Source organism: Eleutherodactylus coqui, chromosome 3 (genome assembly GCF_035609145.1).
Source record: "Eleutherodactylus coqui strain aEleCoq1 chromosome 3, aEleCoq1.hap1, whole genome shotgun sequence".
In the NCBI taxonomy this organism is placed as follows: domain Eukaryota; kingdom Metazoa; phylum Chordata; class Amphibia; order Anura; family Eleutherodactylidae; genus Eleutherodactylus; species Eleutherodactylus coqui.
In genome coordinates, this window is record NC_089839.1 from 31312897 (window position 1) to 31338704 (window position 25808).

General features: G+C 50.5%; 1 protein-coding gene across 2 annotated transcripts; it reads left to right on the forward strand.

The window, feature by feature from the left end:
• Positions 1-572: 572 nt before the first annotated feature.
• LOC136620586 (cullin-9-like) lies at positions 573-24501 on the forward strand. 2 transcript variants are annotated; one of them, XM_066595446.1, is made up of 30 exons: positions 573-722; positions 1606-2196; positions 2444-2598; positions 4071-4481; positions 4617-4716; positions 4878-5020; positions 5103-5433; positions 9489-9666; positions 9824-10031; positions 10108-10298; positions 10376-10599; positions 12977-13214; positions 13763-13868; positions 14000-14227; positions 14329-14419; positions 14874-15045; positions 15135-15240; positions 15422-15517; positions 15592-15767; positions 15854-15987; positions 16067-16252; positions 16339-16445; positions 16521-16703; positions 16792-16949; positions 17029-17242; positions 20369-20549; positions 20631-20776; positions 20920-21034; positions 21329-21528; positions 23442-24501. In XM_066595446.1, exons 2-30 carry the CDS (start codon positions 1614-1616, stop codon positions 23760-23762), a joined length of 5682 nt encoding a protein of 1893 aa, XP_066451543.1. In that variant the 5' UTR covers positions 573-722; positions 1606-1613; the 3' UTR covers positions 23763-24501. The 2 variants fall into 2 exon arrangements, with proteins under 2 accessions (XP_066451543.1, XP_066451544.1); XM_066595447.1 differs by having other exon boundaries at positions 16067-16243.
• The last annotated feature ends 1307 nt before the right edge of the window (positions 24502-25808 follow it).

The following is a 25808-nucleotide window of genomic DNA, read 5'->3' on the forward strand; positions in this document are numbered from 1 at the left end:
CAGACCCCTCCCATAATTCACATAACTCCTCCTCTAACATCTGACCCCTCCCAAATCCATGTCTTCCAACATCTCAGACCCCTCCCCTAATTCATATAACCCCTCCTCTAACATCTGACCCCTCCCAAATCCATGTCTTCCAACATCTCAGGCCCCTCCCCTAATTCATATAACTCCTCCTCAAACATCTCAGACCCCTCCCTTAATTCATACAACTCCTCCTCTCAAATCTGACCCCTCCCAAATCCATAAATCTTCCAGCATCTCTGCCTCCTCCACTAATTCATACAACTCCCCCTCTGACACGTGACCCCCGGCCAGTCCATCAGTTTTTAGCTGGCTCTGTGATTTCCTCTCCTCTTTGCCTCCCCTAAGCCTCATCTCCTCCAATGATCTGCAGATTTTCATAGTCGACTTTGCTCCTCCCTTTTCTGACTCCTCCCATTTTTTTGAGTTTGCGTGTCCCTTTTGGCTCTCTGACTCCTCCCATGACTATTGCCCCGCCCCCTAAAACAGCGTTTGCTCCTTTACGGTGGGCGGGACTGCGTATCATGTGATCTTACTGACCCGGAAGATGAGACGATGGAACCGCAGAGTGATCTGAATAGATGAGACCGTGCAAAATCGGGGGCAGCGACCTGGTACCGGAGCGCCCCGCTCACCGGGATATTCCACGGAGGACGGAGCTAACGACTTGACAGTACCGCCTGCTGCCGCTAGAGGTCATTGTCCCCCAGTGTGTGATGTCCTGCCTGCTGTCACCGCTCAAATCCACTAGAGGGCGTGCATCCTTCTACTCATATATACACCTGCATATAACAACAACATATATACACCTATATACATAAACATATGTATGTATTGTGTCCTGGGAATGTCATAGAAGGCTCCCCTCCCCAGTGGACCGCTCTGCAGTGTATAATGATGGCAACCAGCGGTGTCCGGCTAGACGTGTCTGTGTGGGCAGACCAGCGACTCTGTCAGAAATGACACCCACATTCAGTACTAGAGCCCCACATGTATATCCTGCAGGGCAGCGTTTTTTGGTTTCCATGCTATATGGGCGCAGAAGACCCCCTCAAGTGCCACTATTACCACAGCGCCCCACCTGGGCTCGTGAGATTGATAACTGGACCCTAGAAGACTGACATGTGGCGCAGTCCAATTAGTCACGGTACTAATTGTTTTGGGCTGATGGTGGGCTTCATGTGTGGCGCAGACCCCATGATGCCACGGACCCCAGTTGTCAGCAAGGCACCGTGCAGCCTGGTGGTGGGTCCATACTGGTGTGGGGTGTACTTGTGGCATGGGTTGGGTCTACTGGTCCGCCCAAACACATCACTGCCCGCTATGTCTCACACTTAGCCCTTCACGGACTTCATGTCCCCCACAGTGATGGGCTATTCCAGTAGGGTAATGCTCCGTCCAGGAGGCCCAGGTTGTCTAGAATTGGGTTAAGTAGCATTCTGCAGAGTTCCTATGAATGGCGCCGCCTGCATGTTTGCCCAATGTGGGCCTCCTACTGTGTGTTATACTGATGGCCTCCTTTTATGATAAATGTCCGCCCCTGACTTGTTGGGCTTATCTGATTTCTTTCCTTGACAGTGTCCACCATGTTGGTGGAAGAGCGGAGGAACGGCAATCTCCTGGTCCAGCTGGGTCCAATGCTGCAGGCCCAACCAGAGGAACTCCTGCGCCAGCGATGGAGCGCGGACGGTCATGTGGAGTATCTGATCCGCTGGGCGGTGCACAACACGGAGGAGACGGGAGCCAGCAGCAGCGGAGCCACCTCACAAGCGGAAAACAAGTCCTCCAACATCCTCATGTGGATGTCGGCCGAGGAAGTCTACAGCAACTGCCCCACCTTGTTTGGGATGCGGAAGCCTGAGGGGTCCGGGGTCCCAGAGGAGAAGACTTCTGGGGCCCCAGATGAAGGCGCTCTGCAGGAGATGACAGAAGATGTGCGCTTGTTGGTGCAGAGAGCCGCCCGGCAGATGTCACACAGCTGTGGCCCCGACTCGTCCATCCTGAACACCATCAACGTGCTGAGCGCTTACGCCAGTATCGGATCGCTGGCGGGGGTCTTCAAGGAGACAGGAGCGCTGGACCTGCTCATGAAGATGCTCTGCAACTCCGAGAAGCCGATCCGTAAAAATGCTGGCAAGATGCTGCGCGCTCTGGCGTCACATGATGAAGGTGGGAACAGAGTGCTTGGGTGGGTCCCCTGGTGGGTGGCAGTACATGATGGGTAGATGGCATTGCCTGCATGTTGGCATTAGGCAGCTTGTCTTTTGAGTGGGTTGTTGGACGGCATGATTGGAATTAATAAGAATCTTCTATAACTCTCCGGGGTCTCACTCAACTTTCTAAGGTTCGTAGATGTTGATCCTGTCCAGATGCTAGGTCGTGCATGGCATAATGGGTAGTAATTTGTGTTTTGCAGGAAGTCGCGCCCACGTCTTGTTGTCCCTCAGTCAAAAGGATGGCATTGAACAACATATGGATTTCGAGTCACGTTTTACACTGTTGCAGCTTTTTGCAGAGACCACCAGCTCGGAGGAACATTGCATCTCTTTTGATGGCATCCACCTACCTCAGGTAAGTGACTGCGGTGCTGGTTATGGCGACCTGACTGTTTATGTAAAGCTGTATCCTTCTCAGGCAATGCAGTTTCTGAAGGTTAGGAGCCCATAGCTGCTCCTAGGAAGGTGAGATGTCCTTCAGGGGCAGAGGATACAAGAATCTTCTAAAAGGAGTGGATGTTTTATCCTTCCCTCTGGAGGATATAGTATACAGCCTCCTCTCCTTCAAAGAAAATACTTGTATCCTCCCCTCTGAAGGACATCTACAGGTTTCCTCTGGAAAGTAGAGGGAGCTGTGGATCTTCTGGAAGGAGAGGAAGCTGTAGATGTCCTTCACAGGGGAGGATACAAGTATCTTCTGGAAAGGAGAGGATAACAAGAGGGAACGATAAAGCCCACTTCCCTTCCAAAAATCTTGTTATCCTCTCCTTTCCAGAAGATACTTGTATCCTCCCCTGTGAAGGACATCTACAGATTCCTCTACTTCCAGAAGATCACAGCTTCCTCTACTTTCCGGAGGAAACCTCTAGATATCCTTTGGGAATACAAGGATATCCTCCCTTCTGAAGGAAATCTACAGCTTCCTCTCCTTCCTGGAATACTTGTATCCTTCCCTCTGAAGGATATCTATATGTATTTTCTGGGAAGGAGAGAAGGCTGTTGATGTCTTCCAGAGCAGAGGATGCAAGGATCTCCTGGAAGGAGAGGGGCTGTAGATGCCCACCAGTCAGGAGGATACAAGCTCCTCTCCTCTCAGGAGATCTACATCCTCATCTCCAACCCACAAGATACTTGTATACTTCCCTCTGAAGGACATCTTCAGCCTCCTCTCCTCCCACATGTTCTCCAGAGGGAAGAATTCAAGGATCTTCTGGAAGGAGAGGGGGCTGTAGATGCCCGCCATTAGGAAGGATACAAGCTCTTCTTCTTCCAGGATATCTATCTCCTCTCTCCATCCCACAAGATACTTGTATGCTTCCCTCTGAAGGACATCTTCAGCCTCCTCTCCTTCCACATGTCCTCCAGAGGATGTAAGGATCTTCTGGCAGGGGAGGATGTTGTAAATGTCCTCCAGAGAAAAGCATACTAATATCTTCTCAAAGGCGAAGAAGCTGTATCCTACCATCTGAAGGACATCTACAAGGATCTTCTGGAAGGAGAGAAGGCTGTAGATTTCCTCCAGAGGGGTGGATAAAAGCTCCTCTCCTTCCAGAAAATCTACATATTTGTCTCCTTCCCAATAGATTTTTGTATCCTCCCCTCTGGAGGACATCTACGGCCTCCTCTCCCTCCAGACGTCCTCTAGAGGGGAGGATACAAGGATCTTCTGGAAGGAGAAGGGATCTTATGTCCACTAAGAGGTGATTACTTCAGTGACCATATCTGGGGAGAGATGAGGTCCTGCAGAGTTTAGTGTCCATCCACGGTCTCCTGAATGCAGTGTCCCTCAGCATTAATCTTGACTTTGAGTTGGTCTCTTTTTTGCAGATCCCAGGAAAGCAGCTGTTCTTATTGGTGAAGCGTTACCTGTGTGTGACATCATTACTGGACCAACTGAGCAGTGACCGGCCTGACCATAATGAGGGGATCCGCCTCCAGCACCAGTTTGACTTCTGCATGGCCATGGGCAGCCTGATCTGTGAGCTGGTGCGGGTCATGGGCTGGAGAATGGAGGGGCATCAGTCCGTGTCTCGCGGAGGAGCCTTTATGCAGCATCCTCAGGGGTTACATGTGCGTAATGCCTGCGTAGACCTCGCCAGCCCATGTGACTACATAGAGTACCTGCAGCAGACTCTGCAACCAGGGATGGAAGTGCGTATGATCCAGGACTATGACCAAGTCCAGGCTGGTGATGAGGGAACTTTCCGGCAGAGCAGGAAGGAGATGCCCCCAGTGCAGGTAAGTGCTATGCTTGGCCCCGGTTCTGCTGATTGCTTACATCATCACTCTCCACGCGCTTTTTTTCTGTGTCGCCTCTTTAGGGGTAGAGGGTAAGTACTTGGGTATTTTGTCATATGACAGCTTCTATTGCAGGTTGACTGGCATCGCATCAGACGGACATGCTGGGTGGACTGGAATATGCTGGAGATTATAAATCTGGAGATGAGTGAAAAGATGATGAAAGACGAGTCAGGTGAGGAGGAGCCAAGCCGCTTTCTTGTGAAGATCATTAACATTTAGTTCTTGGGGAAAGCTGAGTCCCAGCATTGCTGCAACTTTGCCAGTAGTCACCAGTAATATGTCTCCCTGTATGCTGTGATCAGAGAGTCTTCCTTATGCCTCTTCTCCCTGCAGAGACCTTGGAGTTGGGCCCTGGACTCAAAGATGGGAGCATTTCACAAGGTGACTGGTGGGAACTTCTGTTCTTCATCCGACAACTGGACTATGAGGACCAAGAGAAAGTGCTGAAAGTTGTCAGACAGAATGTGCCGAAGCAGGTGAGCAGAGGATGAATGACGGGGTGTAACATGAGGACTCATCACCTCCTGTCATCGCCTCGTTCTTCTGTGTTTGCTGTAGGATCCTTTGGCTCTCCTTGAGATGACAGTGACTACCAGCACTGCGCAACAAGTAGTCCGGCTGCTGTGTGATTACTGTCCTGGCAGCCTCCTTTGTGACCTCCAGAATTCAAAACTCTACACCCGCTTCTGTCTAACCTCAACATCACCAGAGCTGAAGAAGCCCAGGGCCAATCCGGGGGTCATGGAGGGAGATGTGGAGAGTACTTCACTCCCAGCTGGGTCCCAGGGACCATCAGAGGCAGGAGAGGGAGAGTCTGACCTCCAGATCCTGAACACCCTGCTCCTGATGGAAGGACTACAGCGGTCAATCACTGAGGAGGAGATGGCGGGTAAGAGCCCACAGGACAACATTGACATGTCTGTTAGTAAAATGTTGGATTCTTACACCGATGCAGCCACTGAGGAGACAGAAACATGATGTCTTCTCCTCACACCCGATGTAGTGCTAGGGTGTGGTATGGTAGCACTCCAAGCCATGTGTACTACTATTGTAGGATAGGGCTGCACTCTACGCCTCGTGTACTACTATTGTAGGATAGGGCTGCACTCTACGCCTCGTGTACTACTATTGTAGGATAGGGCTGCACTCTACGCCTCGTGTACTACTAGTGTAGGATAGGGCTGCACTCTACGCCTCGTGTACTACTAGTGTAGGATAGGGCAGCACTCTACGCCTCGTGTACTACTAGTGTAGGATAGGGCAGCACTGTACGCCTCGTGTACTACTAGTGTAGGATAGGGCAGCACTCTACGCCTCGTGTACTACTAGTGTAGGATAGGACAGCACTCTACGCCTCGTGTACTACTAGTGTAGGATAGGGCAGCACTCTACGCCTCGTGTACTACTAGTGTAGGATAGGGCAGCACTCTACGCCTCGTGTACTACTAGTGTAGGATAGGGCAGCACTCTACGCCTCGTGTACTACTAGTGTAGGATAGGACAGCACTCTACGCCTCGTGTACTACTAGTGTAGGATAGGACAGCACTCTACGCCTCGTGTACTACTAGTGTAGGATAGGACAGCACTCTACGCCTCGTGTACTACTAGTGTAGGATAGGACAGCACTCTACGCCTCGTGTACTACTAGTGTAGGATAGGACAGCACTCTACGCCTCGTGTACTACTAGTGTAGGATAGGACAGCACTCTACGCCTCGTGTAATACTAGTGTAGGATAGGACAGCACTCTACGCCTCGTGTACTACTAGTGTAGGATAGGACAGCACTCTACGCCTCGTGTACTACTAGTGTAGGATAGGGCAGCGCTGTGTGCCTCGCGTACTACTAGTGTAGGATAGGGCAGCGCTCTACGCCTCATGTACTACTAGTGTAGGATAAGGCAGCTCTGCATGCCTCGTATAGGATAGAGCAGCATTCAATGCCTCGTGTAGTACTAGTGTAGAATAGGGCAGCACTCTACGCCTCATGTACTACTAGTGTAGGATAGGGCAGCACTCTACGCCTCGTGTACTACTAGTGTAGGATAGGGCAGCACTCTACGCCTCGTGTACTACTAGTGTAGGATAGGGCAGCACTCTACGCCTCGTGTACTACTAGTGTAGGATAGGGCAGCACTCTACGCCTCGTGTACTACTAGTGTAGGATAGGGCAGCACTCTACGCCTCGTGTACTACTAGTGTAGGATAGGGCAGCACTCTACGCCTCGTGTACTACTAGTGTAGGATAGGGCAGCACTCTACGCCTCGTGTACTACTAGTGTAGGATAGGACAGCACTCTACGCCTCGTGTACTACTAGTGTAGGATAGGAGAGCACTCTACGCCTCGTGTACTACTAGTGTAGGATAGGACAGCACTCTACGCCTCGTGTACTACTAGTGTAGGATAGGGCAGCACTCTACGCCTCGTGTACTACTAGTCTAGGATAGGGCAGCACTCTACGCCTCGTGTACTACTAGTGTAGGATAGGGCAGCACTCTACACCTCGTGTACTACTAGTGTAGGATAGGGCAGCACTCTACGCCTCGTGTACTACTAGTGTAGGATAGGGCAGCACTCTACGCCTCGTGTACTACTAGTGTAGGATAGGAGAGCACTCTACGCCTCGTGTACTACTAGTGTAGGATAGGAGAGCACTCTACGCCTCGTGTACTACTAGTGTAGGATAGGACAGCACTCTACGCCTCGTGTACTACTAGTGTAGGATAGGACAGCACTCTACGCCTCGTGTACTACTAGTGTAGGATAGGGCAGCACTCTACGCCTCATGTACTACTAGTGTAGGATAAGGCAGCTCTGCATGCCTCGTATAGGATAGAGCAGCACTCAATGCCTCGTGTACTACTAGTGTAGAATAGGGCAGCACTCTACGCCTCGTGTACTACTAGTGTAGGATAGGACAGCACTCTGCGCCTCGTGTACTACTAATGTAGGATAGGACAGCACTCTGCACCTCGTGTACTACTAGTGTAGGATAGGACAGCACTCTGCGCCTCGTGTACTAGTAGTGTAGGATAGGGCAGCACTCTACGCCTCTTGTAGAATAGGGCAGCCCTACACGCCTTGTGTACCACTAGTGTAGGATAGGGCAGCACTCTACGCCTCGTGTACTACTAGTGTAGGATAGGACAGCACTCTACGCCTCGTGTACTACTAGTGTAGGATAGGACAGCACTCTACGCCTCGTGTACTACTAGTGTAGGATAAGGCAGCTCTGCATGCCTCGTATAGGATAGAGCAGCATTCAATGCCTCGTGTAGTACTAGTGTAGAATAGGGCAGCACTCTACGCCTCATGTACTACTAGTGTAGGATAGGGCAGCACTCTACGCCTCGTGTACTACTAGTGTAGGATAGGGCAGCACTCTACGCCTCGTGTACTACTAGTCTAGGATAGGGCAGCACTCTACGCCTCGTGTACTACTAGTGTAGGATAGGGCAGCACTCTACGCCTCGTGTACTACTAGTGTAGGATAGGGCAGCACTCTACGCCTCGTGTACTACTAGTGTAGGATAGGACAGCACTCTACGCCTCGTGTACTACTAGTGTAGGATAGGGCAGCACTCTACGCCTCGTGTACTACTAGTGTAGGATAGGGCAGCACTCTACGCCTCGTGTACTACTAGTGTAGGATAGGGCAGCACTCTACGCCTCGTGTACTACTAGTGTAGGATAGGACAGCACTCTACGCCTCGTGTACTACTAGTGTAGGATTGGAGAGCACTCTACGCCTCGTGTACTACTAGTGTAGGATAGGACAGCACTCTACGCCTCGTGTACTACTAGTCTAGGATAGGGCAGCACTCTACGCCTCGTGTACTACTAGTGTAGGATAGGGCAGCACTCTACGCCTCGTGTACTACTAGTGTAGGATAGGGCAGCACTCTACGCCTCGTGTACTACTAGTGTAGGATAGGACAGCACTCTATGCCTCGTGTACTACTAGTGAAGGATAGGAGAGCACTCTACGCCTCGTGTACTACTAGTGTAGGATAGGACAGCACTCTACGCCTCGTGTACTACTAGTGTAGGATAGGACAGCACTCTACGCCTCGTGTACTACTAGTGTAGGATAGGGCAGCACTCTACGCCTCATGTACTACTAGTGTAGGATAAGGCAGCTCTGCATGCCTCGTATAGGATAGAGCAGCACTCAATGCCTCGTGTACTACTAGTGTAGAATAGGGCAGCACTCTACGCCTCGTGTACTACTAGTGTAGGATAGGACAGCACTCTGCGCCTCGTGTACTACTAGTGTAGGATAGGACAGCACTCTGCGCCTCGTGTACTACTAGTGTAGGATAGGACAGCACTCTGCACCTCGTGTACTACTAGTGTAGGATAGGACAGCACTCTGCGCCTCGTGTACTAGTAGTGTAGGATAGGGCAGCACTCTACGCCTCTTGTAGAATAGGGCAGCCCTACACGCCTTGTGTACCACTAGTGTAGGATAGGGCAGCACTCTACACCTCATGTACTACTAGTGTATGATAGGGCAGCACTCCACGCCTCATATAGTGTTGGTGTAGGACAGTGGTGCACTCCACCCCCTGTAAAACCCTAGTTAATAATAGTGCAGTACACCTCGCCTCTTGTGGTACTAGTGTATGATAGGACAGAACTTCTTGCCTCCTGTAGTATTAGTGTATGTTAGTACTCCACACCTTGTGTAGTACTAGTGAATAATAGTGCAGAGCTCCTCGCCTTGCGTTGTGTAATACTAGCAGAATAGGGCAGTGTGATTTGAAACACCACACATTATATATCCTATTTTCGTGCATGAATTGCACAAAAATAGGACATGCTTTAGTTGTTCCTTCTCGTACCACTGGAGCGAGATGAAAAATGCCCATGTAACCTAACCAACTGAGCATTAAGCCATTCATGGTTGTTTATGACATGGTGGCCTTGTTCTGTCTATTTAGGAGCCAGCAGTGAAGAAAAGGCAGAGATTAAGAGATCGCTAGAGAGCTGCCGGGCGCTGGTGCGTAATGTCCGCCATGACAGGTGGGAGAAGGATGGGAAGGATTCTGACTGGACTGTGACGTGGCGGAGGGCAGGCCATATTGAAAGCAGGAGCTCCGCACGAGAATCCCCTTTAAGGTGAGAAGATATCACCCTTCAGCATAGAATCAGGTGATGGTTGCATAAGGATTGGTATTCTGCTTGGTCAATGAAGGCCGTAGAAGTAATTGCTTTAGATTAGTCAATGACCGTCGCTAAGTGGAGGATAATGGCGGTGATTCTGTTTTGCTTTTAGTGAGAGGATGGTGAAGATGTTGGTCGACCTGTTGATGTCTCAAATGAAGGAGAAGCTTGTGGTGACCACGTGTCTACAGCTGACCTACGTGCTCATGTCCAAGTATGACTGGCGGGTACCGTTTGCCACGGAGGGAGGGGTGCGGGCAGTGCTGGCCTGTATGCAGGAGCACGAGTCCTCGGCTGCCATCCAGCATATCGGTCTGGCGGTAAGTACCTGCTCTCTCTGATATGCCCTGCTTGCATACAGGCTCCATCTTGTTAACTGCACTCCTTCCGTGATAGGTCCTGAAGGTGCTGACCGGGGTGGGAAGCTGTGACCTGCGAGGAAGTTCCCATTGCTACACCCTGAATCCCGGAGATGTTCCGGTCATGAAAGAGATCTTCTCCAGCATCGGATCGGCTGCCAGTGGAAGCTCCACCAATCTCCTGAGTGCCATCCCTAGGGCTATTGGCAAGCTGCAGAGCACAGAGGGGTAAATGTTTAGAGCAGCGGCATTATCAGACCTGAGCTCTGCCCGCCTCTGTCGCATCATGACCTTCTTCCTTTTAGGTGCTTCACCTCCGTGTACAACGGGCTGCTTGTCATCCGAATGTTGACCGAGAACCATGAAGCTCTGTCCGAGATGCTTTCCAGGAGTGAGCTGCCCGCCATCCTCCAGAGCTTCATTGGAGACAGCAAGTCCATGTCTGCTGAGCAGCGGCGGCTGCTGTCACTGATCATACACAACTGTCTGTCAGAGCTGAATGCCGGAATGCAACACATCCAGAATACAGGTGTAGTTCGTTCCCTCTCAGATACTGTATATGTGTTACTGGGGTCACCTGGAGGGCTGAGAATATTAGTTAGAACATGCCGACTCAGGCAGATATGGCCCCTCTTTGTAGGCCCTGGATTCCTCAGGGTCAGTCATTCCGTGCTAATTCTGAATATGAGTGTGGGGTGACCTCTAATGTCACTGGTTACCATGATAATGATCTGATGCATAATGAGGGGCACAGCAGGGGACTACAGCATGTCTCTACAGCAAGGTCAATATCGTTCAGTATGAACCTCCCCAGCAAAGTCCCATCTCTGTGCGTCTCACTATGTTGTATGGATACCTCTAAAGCATGGACATGCGCTGCAAAAAGTATGACAGAAGCCTTGAGAGGACTTCAATATCATTTAGTTGAATTGTGCTGCTTTCAGTTGATCGCCTCCTCCTGTGCCTTCTCCTGGTTCTCCTGCTCTTCACTTCCTCCTGTGCCTTCTCCTGGTTCTCCTGCTCCTCGTGTGCCTTTTCCTGCTCCTCCTGCCCATCACTTCCTCCTGTGCCTTTCCCTGCTCCTCTTGTGCCTTCCTCCTGCTCCTCATTCCCTCTTTTGCTTTCTCCTGCTTCCCTTGTGCCTTCTCCTGGTTCTCCTGTGCCCCCTTGTGCTCATCACCCTGTCTGTGCCTCCTTCAGCTCCTCACCGTCTCCTGTGTCTTCCCCTGCTCATCACCAACTCTTATGCCCCTTCTGATGGTAAGTTAGTGCAGTGTCCCATAGGGTGACCCCGGACACATCGCATATGCTGAGGAGCTGGGAGGGCAACATGCTGGCTTGTTACAGCAGCAGCACTTACCACAGTCCCTCCCAGGGGAAAACATGCAGCCAAGGCAGCGCTGGGCCTCTTCCGGACATCCCTAGGATTGGGATGCCCAATAGATGGTAGAACAGGGATTGTGGTTGCCACGGGTGACGCCACCGTTCCGGTATCCATCGCCATGAACCTCGGCAGAGAATAAATAAGCTGCAGAGAGGAATAGAGTACCTCAGGTCCCTGGGAACGGTCAGGGCCTGGAATAACTTTACTGGGTAACAACTCCAACAATACAAGGCAATAGACAGTATTCCAAGAGCAGGTAGAATTATGGATATATACAGACAGACTTGAAGATGTGTACCTCCACATAGCGATCCCAGACTTCAGGACGCATGTGTGTGTGACAATTGTAGACACATACCTCCACCCAGTGGTCCCAGACTTCAGGACGCTTGGGCGTGAACAATTGAGAAAAGACAGAGTACTTCTGCACTGGGCCTTGAGACAGTTTTACTCACTAGTTGCTCACTCTCTCTCTCGGGGGCTCACTCCATCCTCCTCACAGAAACAAGCACTCCGGGAAATCTCTCCTCCTCTTCCATCTTCAACACATGAGAGCTGAATGTGCCTCTGTGCTTTACTGTGTTAGATGGAACTCAAGATGGAAGCCAAGTTGGAACTGCTTTCCCGCTCTCAAGCACTCACATTTATAGCCTAACTCATACCACGTGACAGGATAGAAATTGATACATTTACAGTCAGTTCACACTTTGCAGACATTAACCTCTCATTTGCTGCAGCTGTGCAATACACATAACAGAATGACAAGACAGTTTTGCACAGAGCATATACGTAAGACATACATGTATGACATTATGGAGGGGCCAGGAAAGCATGCACTGGGCCACTACATTAGCTTCTCTTATGTCTGAGTAAGTGCTCTAACTGTGCCTCCTCCTTGGCCTTCTCCTGGTTCTATTGTTCCTTTTTCTGCTCATCACTTCCTCCTGTGCCTTTACCTGTTTCTCTTGTGCCGCCTCCTGCTCACCATCCCCTCCCGTGCTTCCTCCTGCTCTTCATTCTCTCTTTTGCCTTCTGCTCCTCCTGTGCCTTCTTGTGGTTCTCCTGTGCCTCCTTTTGTGCCCCCTTCTGCTCATCACCGTGTCCTGTGCCTCTTCCTGTGCCACCTTCTGCTCCTCACCCTCTCCTGTGTGTTCCCCTGCTCATCACCAACTCCTATGCTCCTCGTGATGGTAAGTTAGGTTCTCTTATATCAGAGTAAGTGCCCTAACTGTGCCTCCTCCTGGGCCTTCTAGTTCTGTGCCTTTTCCTGCTCTTCCTGCTCTTCACTTCCTCCTGTGCCTTTCCCTGCTCCTCTTGTGTCGCCTCCTGTTCACCACCACCACCACCTCCCGTGCTTCCTCCTGCTCTTCATTCACTCTTTTCCCTTCCGCTGCCCCTCCTGTGCCACCTTCTGCTCATCACCCTCTCCTGTGCCTTCCTCTGCTCATCACCAACTCCTGATGGTAAGTTATGTTCTTTTATATCAGAGTAAGTGCCCTAACTCACTGACTGCCCCTTTCAGAAGTTGCCCCGGCTCCGCCTCTGCAGGACATGGATGTGGCATCTTTGCTCAGTAGCCTGAAGGATGTGCGGTTGTGTCGGGAGCTGCTACCATCTCTGGAGCGATGTGTCTGTGATGATGCCTCCACCTTGCCTTGTGATATCTCCCAGCTCCTCACAGACCCAGACTTTTTCCTGCAACTTCTCTCCATTCTAGAACAGCTCCAAAGTGAGAAACCGCTTCAGCTCTGCATCTACAGGTGAGGCCCCCTCATGGAGCTGTAAAGAGCGGTGGGGTCTCCGTGTGGGACTGTAAAGTATAAGACAGTCCTGTTTCATGTAGGATTTATTTTTACATAAGAGTGGCCTCTGTGTTTAAAGGGGTTCTTCAGTTATGAGCTATTGTTGCTCTATCTTCAGAATAGTCCATCAATAGTAGATCAGGGTCTACAGTTCAGAACCCCACCGATCAGGTGTTTGCCTGGCTGTTGCATTCAGGCATGGAGCTGATTTTTGCCAAAATTTAAATGAATGGGAACTTGGACTGCAATACCAAGCCGGGCCACCACAGGGAGATCGGAGCTGTCTGTTTCTGGTAGAAATTGACTGAGGATAGACCATTAGTAGCTCATAACTGGACAACCTCTTTAAGACTTGGTACACAGGAGTGACCTCTGGGCATCTATATATAACGTGGAACTTTATATGTAAATGGGAGTGGCCTCTGTACTGTACTTGAGCATAGCCTCTATATAGGGAGGTATTTGATACTTTGGCTCCTCACATCTCCCATCATTTCTGGTTCCAGGATCCTGCACAAGACTCTTGAGCTATATCCAGAGGAGCCGATTCCCTGGCACCAGAGCATCCAGCCGAGTGTCAGCACTCTAACCACAAGCTGTGCAGAGAAGGAGGTGACAAAGCATTGAGATGCTGGGACAGGCTCCTAATAATGTGCAGTATAGGGGAGGTGGGTGGTGCTCCCCATTACATGGACTAGTTGGTGGCATTAACCTCTCCTGCACTGATGTCTTCCTGTCTGCAGATTGTTCAGGAGGTGCTGCACTTCCTGCACAGTTTGGCGTTGGTCAGTAAGGACTGTGCTGTGCTCATGTGCTGTCTGGACGCTGGAAGCGCTTTGAAGAAGGTGATAGAGAGACATGGCTTTAAGCTCCCGGAGGCAGCAGATCTACGAGATGTTCTGACTGATTGTGAGGAGCATGCCAGGGTCTACAAGACAATATCCAGCAGCGTCCTGATGTCCTGCCTCCAGGTGAGCCTGACCACTGACCTTACAAATATGGTTACCGTCTGTCACGCCTTCCTGCAGGCTGGCCGCCCCATGAGGAGTAATTATCTCTCTTTTCCCATTAGATGGCTCTGGAGCAGATAGACGATCATCGACGACATCAGCAGCCAATCAAGGTTCCGCTCTTTGCTGCCTTTCTACGTTCACTTGGCCGAGGTGAGTTCTGCGTCTTGTGGTTTCGTATATAGATCGTTGCTGGCCGGTCCGTGCAGCCAGGACCAGACAAAGAACATGCATGTCAAATACATGCACTGCCTCACGCAAAGGATCTGTGCGGAATACAAGAGCAAGTGTGAAGGTGAGTTCAGTATCAATAGGATAGCGGTGGAGGCTTCCGATCTACCCAGACCAACTACAATATCCACCAGGAACCGAAAAGCCAACTACCCGGTGTCTCTGCCATGCTCATAAACATGCTATACTCATGCCTGTGCTGCGATGGCTCCGTCCTACAAGCCTAGGAAGGATTCTTGAGCAGTAGGGAGACAACCACATGCCATCACCTTCCATCTATGAATCTTGGACGTCCTCCAGAGCAGAACTCTCCTTCTGCTCTCTAAGTGGTGCCCTGCTATTCCCAGAGGCTTCACTGAATTCTGTCTTCCAATAGATTCCCGTGCTGGACAAAAACAAGAAAAATGTTGGGAAAAGATTGAAGTTTCATCGAATCCGCATCGCGTTAACAAACTGACTGATGGGAACCCAAAGTCTTACTGGGAATCGAGTGGAAGCACCAGACCCCATTATATCAACATCTTCATGCAGCGAGGAGTCGTGATCCGGTGAGACATGCAGCACATGGAGAGGAGGGCGGTGACCTGCTGTATCGATATATGTATATAACAGAAGTTTGTCCCCCCCCCCCCTGCAGGCAGCTGGTACTGAACGTGGCTTGTGAAGACTCCAGTTACATGCCGGCTCGGGTGATCGTTATGGGCGGAGAGAACGTGTCCAGTATCAGTACGGAGCTGAACGCGGTCAGTCATGACTTCTACTAGCTGGGTTCCTGACACCTCCGATACTGTGGGGGCAGTGCAGCTATAATGTGATGCTGCAGGGATTGTGGATAGGGCCGGTGCAGTTGTATATAACGTGTTGCGGTGGAAGGGCACTGTCGCCATTGCTTATTTACGTGATGTAGTTTTGTGTTATGATCAGGTGAACATCTCTAGCTCCGCCTCCCACATCGTACTCCTTGAGAATGCTACACGTTTCTGGCCGGTGGTTCAGGTGAAGATTAAGCGGTGTCAGCAGGTAATGCGCTGGGGTCATGTGATTGCGCTGAGCTCTTGACGCGGCCACTGTTATGCAGCATTTTCTCCCTGCAGGGCGGTATTGATACAAGGGTGCGCGGCCTTGAGATCTTGGGGCCGAAGCCGACGTTGTGGCCGGTGTTTAAGGAGCAGCTGTGCCGGAGAACGTTCCTCTTCTATACCAGCCGAGCTCACTGCTGGGGACAGGAGATCTGCGAGAAGAAGGAGCGCTTACTGCAGTTGTTCAGCAGGTAGCACCAAGTGGTAGAGAACATCGTTATCATGCGTTGGGGGGTCCTGTGTCATCCTCTGTCACCAATTGTCCATTGTCTTGCAGGTTGAACCGCGCCTTGTCATATGAGCAGGAGTTTCGTGATCGGTTCCTGCCGGACGATGAGGCTGCACTCGCTCTGGGCCGCACCTGTTGGGAGGCGTTGATATCTCCCCTGGTGAAGAGCATCACCACTGCAGGTACAGAACTTTACGGGCCCCCCTATATGCTTCCCACCTGCTGGACAGAATAGTCACCCCACATCCTGCTCTCTTCTAGACCCTGCAGGAGTGAGCCCCCTCAACTGGCTTCTTACCCGCTACCTGGAGAACATTCAGGGTGCCCGTCTACCCAAGACCCGCGCTTCAGTCTTCAACTCCCGAGTCCGCAGGCTGACTCATCTCCTGGTCCATGTGGACACCAGTCCCCTGAATTCTACCGAACAGAAGCCCCCCAGTAAGACCAGTGAGTCCCACATCCCTTCTTCTATCGGAGGTTTTTCTGAAGGACACAGGGAAAGGGGTCTTTCGTGTAACTACTTCTCTCCTTAGACGAAAAGAGTCAGGACCCCGTCAGTCCTCCTGTGAGAACCCCCGGTTCTGGATGGAGTAGTATGGCAGGAATCGCTCAGTGCTGGCAAGGAGTGGTACGGAAGCAGGTAGCGGCTATTCTAGTATTGTTGGGGATTGGTGGTTCTGCCATTTCTGGGTGTAATTCCTGTTGTGTCCACCAGGTGCAGCGATTTCTGGAGATGGCCTGGAATAATGTGGACCTGGTCCCCCGACTCTGTTCCATGTACAGGGCTCTCAGATGTGCCATGGATGAGATGTTTGGCCAACAGACACGGTTTTTACTGTCTCTGCGCCTGGGCTTCTGTGAGGGGATGTTGCAGCTGTCCTATCTGACCGCCCTACACGTGAGTCTGTGTGGCCCCTACTAGTGTCTGTATGCAGTCGGCCCCGCTTCATGTCTGAGGGTGTTTCTCTGATGTCTGTGTGTTACAGGTGACGGAGCAGTTCGCTCGCTATATAGATCAGCTGATAACTGCGATTCGTGTGGATTCTTCTGATCTCCGATCTCTGGAGCAACTCAAGGAATTCCTGGACTTTGTTCTGTTCTTGTCTGATCTGGAGTTGGCCAATTCTTTTGAGCATTTTTATAGGTCAGGAAATTCTCATGTTTCGGACAATGCTGTGGGATGCTGTTTCTAGGCCTGAATCCCATGATCCTTTGTGCTGCAGGCATTACCTGGCGGACCGGCTCCTTTCCCTCGGACCCTGCTGGCTGGAGAGCTCGGTGGTTGATCACATTGGAATCTGTTTTCCAAACCATTTTCCCCAACAGATGTTGCAAGACCTGCAAGAGGCGAAAGATCTGCAGAGAGAGGAACATCTATTCCAGCTGCAGGAACGTGATAGAGGAGTCTTATCAGAGGAAGATGACAAAGAGGAAATGGTGAGGAGGTGGGGGAAGAGGAGGTGACAGTAAAGAGGAGAAAGAGGAGGTGACGGTGAAGAGGAAGAGGAGAAAGAGGAGGTGACGGTGAAGAGGAGGAGGAGAAACGGGAGGTGACGGTGAAGAGGAGAAGGAGAAAGAGGAGGTGACGGTGAGGAGAAGGAGGAGAAAGAGGAGGTGACGGTGAGGAGAAGGAGGAGAAAGGGGAGTTGACGGGGAAGAGGAGAAGGAGAAAGAGGAGGTGACGGTGAGGAGAAGGAGGAGAAGGAAGAGGTGACGGTGAGGAGAAAGAGGAGGTGACGGTGAGGAGAAGGAGGAGAAAGAGGAGGTGACGGGGAGGAGAAAGAGGAGGTGACGGTGAGGAGAAGGAGGAGGTGACGGCGAGGAGAAGGAGGAGAAAGAGGAGGTGACGGTGAGGAGAAGGAGGAGAAAGAGGAGGTGACGGTGAGGAGAAGGAGGAGAAAGAGAAGGTGACGTGAGGAGGCGGGGGGGAGAGGAGGTGACAATGAAGAGGAGGAGGAGAAAGGGGAGGTGACAATGAAGAGGAGGAGGAGAAAGGGGAGGTGACTGAAGAGGAGGAGGAGAAAGGGGAGGTGACTGAAGAGGAGGAGGAGAAAGGGGAGGTGACTGAAGAGGAGGAGGAGAAAGAGGAGGTGACGGTGAGAAGAAGGAGGAGAAAAGAGGTGATGGTGAGGAGAAGGAGGAGAAAGAGGAGGTGATGGTGAGGAGAAAGAGGAGGTGACGGTGAGGAGAAAGGAGGTGACGGTGAGGAGAAAGGAGGTGACGGTGAGGAGAAAGAGGAGGTGACGGTGAGAAGAAGGAGGAGAAAGAGGAGGTGACGGTGAGGAGAAGGAGGAGAAAGAGGAGGTGACGGTGAGGAGGAGAAAGAGGAGGTGACGGTGAGGAGGAGAAAGAGGAGGTGACGGTGAGGAGGAGAAAGTAGAGGTGATGGTGAGAAGGATAAGAAAGAGGAGGTGAGTATGAGGAGAAGAAAGATGAGATGATGGTGAGGAAGAGGACGATGGGGGAGAATTATATAATAAGAGGAGGAGAAAGGGGAGGTGACAATGAAGAGGAGGAGGAGAAAGGGGAGGTGACTGAAGAGGAGGAGGAGAAAGAGGAGGTGACGGTGAGAAGAAGGAGGAGAAAAGAGGTGATGGTGAGGAGAAGGAGGAGAAAGAGGAGGTGACGGTGAGGAGAAAGAGGAGGTGACGGTGAGGAGAAAGAGGAGGTGACGGTGAGGAGAAAGGAGGTGACGGTGAGGAGAAAGAGGAGGTGACGGTGAGAAGAAGGAGGAGAAAGAGGAGGTGACGGTGAGGAGAAGGAGGAGAAAGAGGAGGTGACGGTGAGGAGAAGGAGGAGAAAGAGGAGGTGACGGTGAGGAGAAGGAGGAGAAAGAGGAGGTGACGGTGAGGAGAAGGAGGAGAAAGAGGAGGTGACGGTGAGGAGAAGGAGGAGGTGACGGTGAGGAGAAAGAGGAGGTGACGGTGAGGAGAAGGAGGAGAAAGAGGAGGTGACGGTGAGGAGAAGGAGGAGAAAGAGGAGGTGACGGTGAGGAGAAGGAGGAGAAAGAGAAGGTGACGGTGAGGAGAAAGAGGAGGTGACGGTGAGGAGAAAGAGGAGGTGACGGTGAGGAGAAAGAGGAGGTGACGGTGAGGAGAAAGGAGGTGACGGTGAGGAGAAAGAGGAGGTGACGGTGAGAAGAAGGAGGAGAAAGAGGAGGTGACGGTGAGGAGAAGGAGGAGAAAGAGGAGGTGACGGTGAGGAGAAGGAGGAGAAAGAGGAGGTGACGGTGAGGAGAAAGAGGAGGTGACGGTGAGGAGAAAGAGGAGGTGACGGTGAGGAGAAAGAGGAGGTGACGGTGAGGAGGAGAAAGAGGAGGTGACGGTGAGGAGGAGAAAGAGGAGGTGACGGTGAGGAGGAGAAAGAGGAGGTGACGGTGAGGAGGAGAAAGAGGAGGTGACGGTGAGGAGGAGAAAGAGGAGGTGACGGTGAGGAGGAGGAGAAAGTAGAGGTGATGGTGAGGAGGATAAGAAAGAGGAGGTGAGTATGAGGAGAAGAAAGATGAGATGATGGTGAGGAAGAGGACGATGGGGGAGAATTATATAATAAGAGGAGGAGAAAGGGGAGGTGACAATGAAGAGGAGGAGGAGAAAGGGGAGGTGACTGAAGAGGAGGAGGAGAAAGGAGGTGACGGTGAGAAGAAGGAGGAGAAAAGAGGTGATGGTGAGGAGAAGGAGGAGAAAGAGGAGGTGATGGTGAGGAGAAAGAGGAGGTGATGGTGAGGAGAAAGAGGAGGTGACGGTGAGGAGAAAGGAGGTGACGGTGAGGAGAAAGGAGGTGACGGTGAGGAGAAAGAGGAGGTGACGGTGAGAAGAAGGAGGAGAAAGAGGAGGTGACGGTGAGGAGAAAGAGGAGGTGATGGTGAGGAGGAGTAAGAGGAGGTGATGGTGAGGAGGAGTAAGAGGAGGTGATGGTGAGGAGGAGAAAGAGGAGGTGACGGTGAGAAGAAGGAGGAGAAAGAGGAGGTGACGGTGAGGAGAAAGAGGAGGTGATGGTGAGGAGGAGTAAGAGGAGGTGATGGTGAGGAGGAGTAAGAGGAGGTGATGGTGAGGAGGAGAAAGAGGAGGTGATGGTGAGGAGGAGAAAGAGGAGGTAATGGTGAGGAGGAGAAAGAGGAGGTGATGGTGAGGAGGAGAAAGAGGAGGTGACGGTGAGGAGGAGAAAGAGGAGGTGACGGTGAGGAGGAGAAAGAGGAGGTGACGGTGAGGAGGAGAAAGAGGAGGTGACGTGAGGAGGAGGAGAAAGTAGAGGTGATGGTGAGGAGGATAAGAAAGAGGAGGTGAGTATGAGGAGAAGAAAGATGAGATGATGGTGAGGAAGAGGACGATGGGGGAGAATTATATAATGGTGTGAGCTCCTTGGAAAGACACTGGGGAAAGCAATATATTGCTGCGTGGTGGTCCCTCTTCAGCTGAATTTTAATGATGGTGGATGCATCTTTTGTAGTCATTGCTCCTTTTTGTGTCTCCAGGTGGTGAAGGAGAGTTCCTTACTGCAGTGTGATGATCCCTCATCTCAGCTGCTCTGTATAATGGCGACTGCTTCTCCTCATTGTGTTTCCAGGTTGTGGAGGAGCGCTCCATGCTTCAGTACGAGGGTGTGAAGGATGCAGACGTCCAGATTTCTGTACTTTCTCCTAGATGCTGGTCTATATCCTCTCTCTGCTACCTGGATGATCCCTCTAAGTATCTCCCAGAGACCCTCAGCAACCCTCTGCTGCATTTCACCGACTTCTATACAAAGAGTAAGTGTTCCTCTACTGCGTCTCCAGGATTGACTTCTCATACATGTGCTTGAATGTCTTCTCCTTGTGTGCTGTCCTCAGGACAGGCAGCTGTGACCTCGGATGTCGCTCAGTCTCGCAGACTGCAGTGGACTTGGTTGGGAAACGCCGAAGTGCAATACGGAGACCTGACGCTGCAAGTCTCCACCCTGCAGATGTTCATCTTACTGCTCTTCAACCAGCGCAAGGTGAGATGAGGATCAGTCACATGTCCAGAACATGGGGCCCTCCTGATCACCTTAATCCTAGGCCTGTACGACATCTTTATGATCAGGTGCACGTGTTGTGAGACTGACTTGTAGTCCTGTAATGTGTGTCTATCTGTGGCCAGGAGATCACCATGAAGTACATAGAGCAGCGGACAGGGGTTTCCGGATCTTTCCTTATCACCTCACTAGAGTTTTTGACCTGTGATACTGGAATCCTCTCCCGTCGCAAGAAAACAGGTGGGACTCAAGAAATCAGTAAGATAACTGCATTAAATGGATTTCCAAGATCCTAGCATGTTTGTAATCATCATGTGGTTCGGCTGTAAATAGAATGGCTGGCACTAAGGATTTATGCACAGGATAAAATGGCGGCTGAACTCTCCTACCTCGCATGGAGATCACATCTGTATGTGCCGGACCACTATGCCATCCTTTGTTTTCCTGGCCGTGGATTATTGTGGGAAGATCTAATAGATCCATCCAGTGTGTTGGCTGCCAAGCCCTTATAATATTGTCTTGTCTCCTTTTTAGGGCGTCTGTACGTAAATAAAGCCGCGCTGCATAACTTGAGCTCACGAATAGTTCACGATTTATCTACCAGACGGAAAGGCAGAAAAATTTCAGAGGAAATGATCTGTGCGCTTGAAAAGAGGAGAGAGTCCATGTTACATGTACTGGAGCGGATCGTGAAGGAAGAGCGCGAGATCCGTATGGACAGGCTGATGTTCAGGGTAGGTCATATGCTGTAGAGCAGCAGAAACCATACAGGCTGTACAGCTGAAGAAGTGTCACTATAAGGCTAGTTTTACACGGGCGTAAGCGTATCTTAGCGCAAATATTTGCTAATTGGTATGTTTTTAGGTATCCAAATTAATTGTTCATATTCGAGCTCGAAGAAGCTTAGAAATCACACACACGTTGGCTGTGATTGGAAGTCATCTGTTTATTCAATTAAAAAGCAGAACTATATATACAAAGACATTTGAAATGAGGCTAGAACACGCCTCACTTCTAATAATTATAATTTATTATAGTTTTTTTATAATCATTGGTTAATAAAACTCCACAAGAACAGTGACGTCTTAGATAGAGGCAGGACTTTTCTCAGCCGATTGGAACTATTTCTCATGAGACTTCTGTAAAGTGGCCTTCTCTTGGAGAACTGCTGCTGATAGCATCAAGGTTGTGTAGTCTGGTTGTCTTGCCTTAAATTACTGAACGTACAGGATGCACTGACCAAGCAAGGTTGTACTAGATGTACATCTGCAAACCTACCCCCCCCCCCCCTTCATTGACTTCTATGGGGACCTTAGGTGCGCAGATATGCAGATAGAGCATGTTCTATTTTTTTACGCGATGGAGCTGAGTTCTGTTCTCTTCGTCTTGTGCACGCAAATTTTGTTTATGCAAATACGCCTGTGTGAAGCTGGTCTAGTAGAATACATGAGCCCCACACTGCCAGAACGGATGGTCTTTTAATGATGCATAAGGCGGCTTTACAAGAAACGACCACCGTCCAAATAATCACTCAGTCGAGCGAATGTAGGTGACAGTTGTTGCTTGTAAATGTGGCCACCAACAGGGTGATGAGTGAGAATTCCTTCACTAGTAACTAGTCATTTTGTTTCAGCTCACCTAAAAGTAGTTGCTGGTTGATTAACCCCCTTAAGGATGCGGCCCCCAATTCTTGGTCTCTCCTCCCCACTTTCGAAAAATCAACACTCTCTTAGTTTTCCATCAACATAGCTTTCCGTGGGCGTTTTCTGATCGCCATAACTTTTTATTTTTCCATTGATGGGGTTGTGTAAGAGCCCATTTTTTGTGGGACAACCTGTGGTTTCAATTGGTACCATTTTGGAGTACATACAACTTTTTAATTGCCTGTTAGTTAAAAAAATTTTCGTAAACAAAAAAAAGCTCAATTCTGCTGTTTTTTTTTCTTTCTGACATTCGGGATAAACAATGCATTACTTTGCTAGATTTGATAGTTTTTTTTTTTGTTTTTTTTGGGGGGGGGGTTGTTTTAATAATTATTAATATGGCCAGTTTTTTACTTTTTAATATATTTTTACTATTTACAATTATAAACTTTTTTTACACTCATTTTTACTTTCGTTTTTTAAAGTCCACATAGAGGAGGTTACCGTGCAATCATTTGATCACTTATACCATATACTGCAATACCTCAACCGGCTCCTGCTCCATACAAACCCCATTGTTGAAGGATGTAACTATACGTCCTTTAGCATCAAAGGGTTAGTTATCGTCCAATGTAAACTGGCAGGTGCGCGCTTCAGTGACAGCGAACATGAACCGCAATCACTCTGTGTACAAGCGCACGAACAACAGTTGTTTGCATGCTGACAAATCGCTATAATGACTATTCCCAGCAACTGTTCGAACGATAGTTGTAAAACCACCGTTAGGAGTCCTTGGGCCATGTGAAGCTATGGAAGTTTTCCTCTTTTCTCGCTATCTCCGGCACCTACGTAGCATGTATAATACTGCAGGCTCTATATGGATACAGCCTGAGGGTCGCCTCATCGCCTACTGTTAACAGATATAGACTAAGGTTCGCCATACAGACTGAGGGCCGCGCACAGTCCTACTCCTCCCATCACTTATCTATGCTTTTATATTTTAGGTCCTTGATGGCATCCGGAGGGAGACGTCCGCCATGCTCCCTGTTGGCTGTGGTGTCCCCGATGTGCTCTCTTGTATAATGCGCCAGCTGGATAATGGTGTTATCCATAGGAAACCAAACAACCCATTAATTCTGTGCTATAAAGTGGAGGCTCCACCCCCTGCGGCACTTTCCCCCTTGACTTCACATACAGAAAACGTGACCCCAATCCCTCCCCAAGTGTCCGAGTTCTGCAGAGTCCGGAAAATCAGTGGCAACATTGCACCGTTCTCGGAGCAGCGGTTGACCTTCAGCACATTCAAGTCCGTGGAGAAATCCTGAGCCGCCGGAGACGTGAAGTGGCCGCAGTAGACTGTTACCGCAGAAACTTCTGCTCCTTCCAGGCTGAGACTTGTTCCTTGGACTATTCAGGACACCTACAGCTCGGCTGAACTCTGCTCCCGGCAAGACCCTCCGCCAGCCGACCCCTCTTATGGATTCCATGTTTATTTGTCAGACGTGGTGGTGACTCTGACTGAAGTAGTAAAAGTCGAATGATTCGAGGGCATCGTCCATCGGGAACGGGGGAGGAAGAAGTCGCTTTTGGCCCTATCCTTAGTAGAGAATAATGTCAGGGTGGTAACTGGAGCAGCCACCCTCAAGCATGGCCTCGTACTGGAGGGTTATTGTTGCTGGTAGAGTGATGGATAAACCAGTGGTGCACAACCTGCGGCCTAGGGGCCACATGGGGCCTATGTAGAGTTGCCACCTTTTGTCACCAAAAAATATAGGCTAAGGTAAAAGGAGGTGTGGTTGGGGGCGAAGCTTTTACATTAAAAGTTTTTAGTTCTGTTATAATAGGGGCCACAAATAGTAATTGTGCCCCCCCTCGGTGGCCCCAGTAGTAACATCACCCCCCTCGGTGACCCCAGTAGTAACATCACCCCCCTCGGTGACCCCAGTAGTAACATCACCCCCCTCGGTGACCCCAGTAGTAACATCACCCCCCTCGGTGACCCCAGTAGTAACATCACCCCCCGCGGTGGCCCCAGTAGTAACATCACCCCCCGCGGTGGCCCCAGTAGTAACATCACCCCCCGCGGTGACCCCAGTAGTAACATCACCCCCCGCGGTGGCCCCAGTAGTAACATCACCCCCCGCGGTGGCCCCAGTAGTAACATCACCCTCCGCGGTGGCCCCAGTAGTAACATCACCCTCCGCGGTGGCCCCAGTAGTAACATCACCCTCCGCGGTGGCCCCAGTAGTAACATCACCCTCCGCGGTGGCCCCAGTAGTAACAACACACTCACTGGAGGCCCCAGTAGTAACAACACACTCACTGGAGGCCCCAGTAGTAACAACACACTCACTGGAGGCCCCAGTAGTAACAACACACTCACTGGAGGCCCCAGTAGTAACAACACACTCACTGGAGGCCCCAGTAGTAACAACACACTCACTGGAGGCCCCAGTAGTAACAACACACTCACTGGAGGCCCCAGTAGTAACAACACACTCACTGGAGGCCCCAGAAGTAACAACACACTCACTTAATTACCACCCGGGCTGATGAGCTACAAGTCAGGTCGCAGCCCTAGACATAGACCCCGACCATCTGGACATAGAAATATATGACTGATTACGTATAGTCCCATGTCAGAGAGGAGGGGGCACATTAATGTTGAACTGTGTAGTAATCTCTGCTTCCCCTGTATATCCAGAGAATGAGGCCCTTGAACGTTGTATGGCTCTCCAGAATGATGTGTATGCACTAGTTACCATCTATGTATGCGCCTATCTCCATTGTAGGTTATGGGAGATGTAAAATGTTAGTCTGTTACCACAATACCCATCATCAACAAGGGCGAGCACCACATACACGGTAACCTCTCCGAATGACTGACTGGGGAAGAAGAGTAGTGCCACCTATTAGACATTTATACTATATACCGTGTTTCCCTGAAAATAAACCCTACCCTGATTTTCAGTGGTGGGCTTAAAATATAAGTCCTACCCTGAAAATAAGCCCTAGCTACGCAACATTAAAAAAATAAAGCAATACTTACCTAACAGACACTATCTGGTTCCCTCCCGCTCGTCCTCGGCGCTCTTGCTTCGGTCCTCAGAAGCCGACAGAACATCACTTCCTGGTAATGCAGTTGGTAAACCCCGCCTCCAGGAAGCAATGGCTGTGATTGGCTCAGCCCTGGCGCTTGAGAACCAATTACAGCCATCACATTGAATGGCTGCGATTGATTGGATCACCCGCGGCGCTCAAGACCCAATCATTGCAGCGCTCGATGAACCAATCACAGTCAATGCGATGGCTGTGATTGGTTCTCGAGCTAATCAATTCAGCGAGGTTTACGAACTCCATTACCAGGAAGC

What these genes read in the sequence shown, in the direction of transcription:
- LOC136620586 (XM_066595446.1), top strand. Translation starts at nt 1,614, where the DNA reads ATGTTGGTGGAAGAGCGGAGGAACGGCAATCTCCTGGTCCAGCTGGGT. An exon ending in GATGATGAAAGACGAGTCAG is followed by an intron (nt 4,717 to 4,877) that starts GTGAGGAGGAGC and finishes TTCTCCCTGCAG; the next exon opens with AGACCTTGGAGTTGGGCCCT. An exon ending in TCAGTACGGAGCTGAACGCG is followed by an intron (nt 15,241 to 15,421) that starts GTCAGTCATGAC and finishes TGTTATGATCAG; the next exon opens with GTGAACATCTCTAGCTCCGC.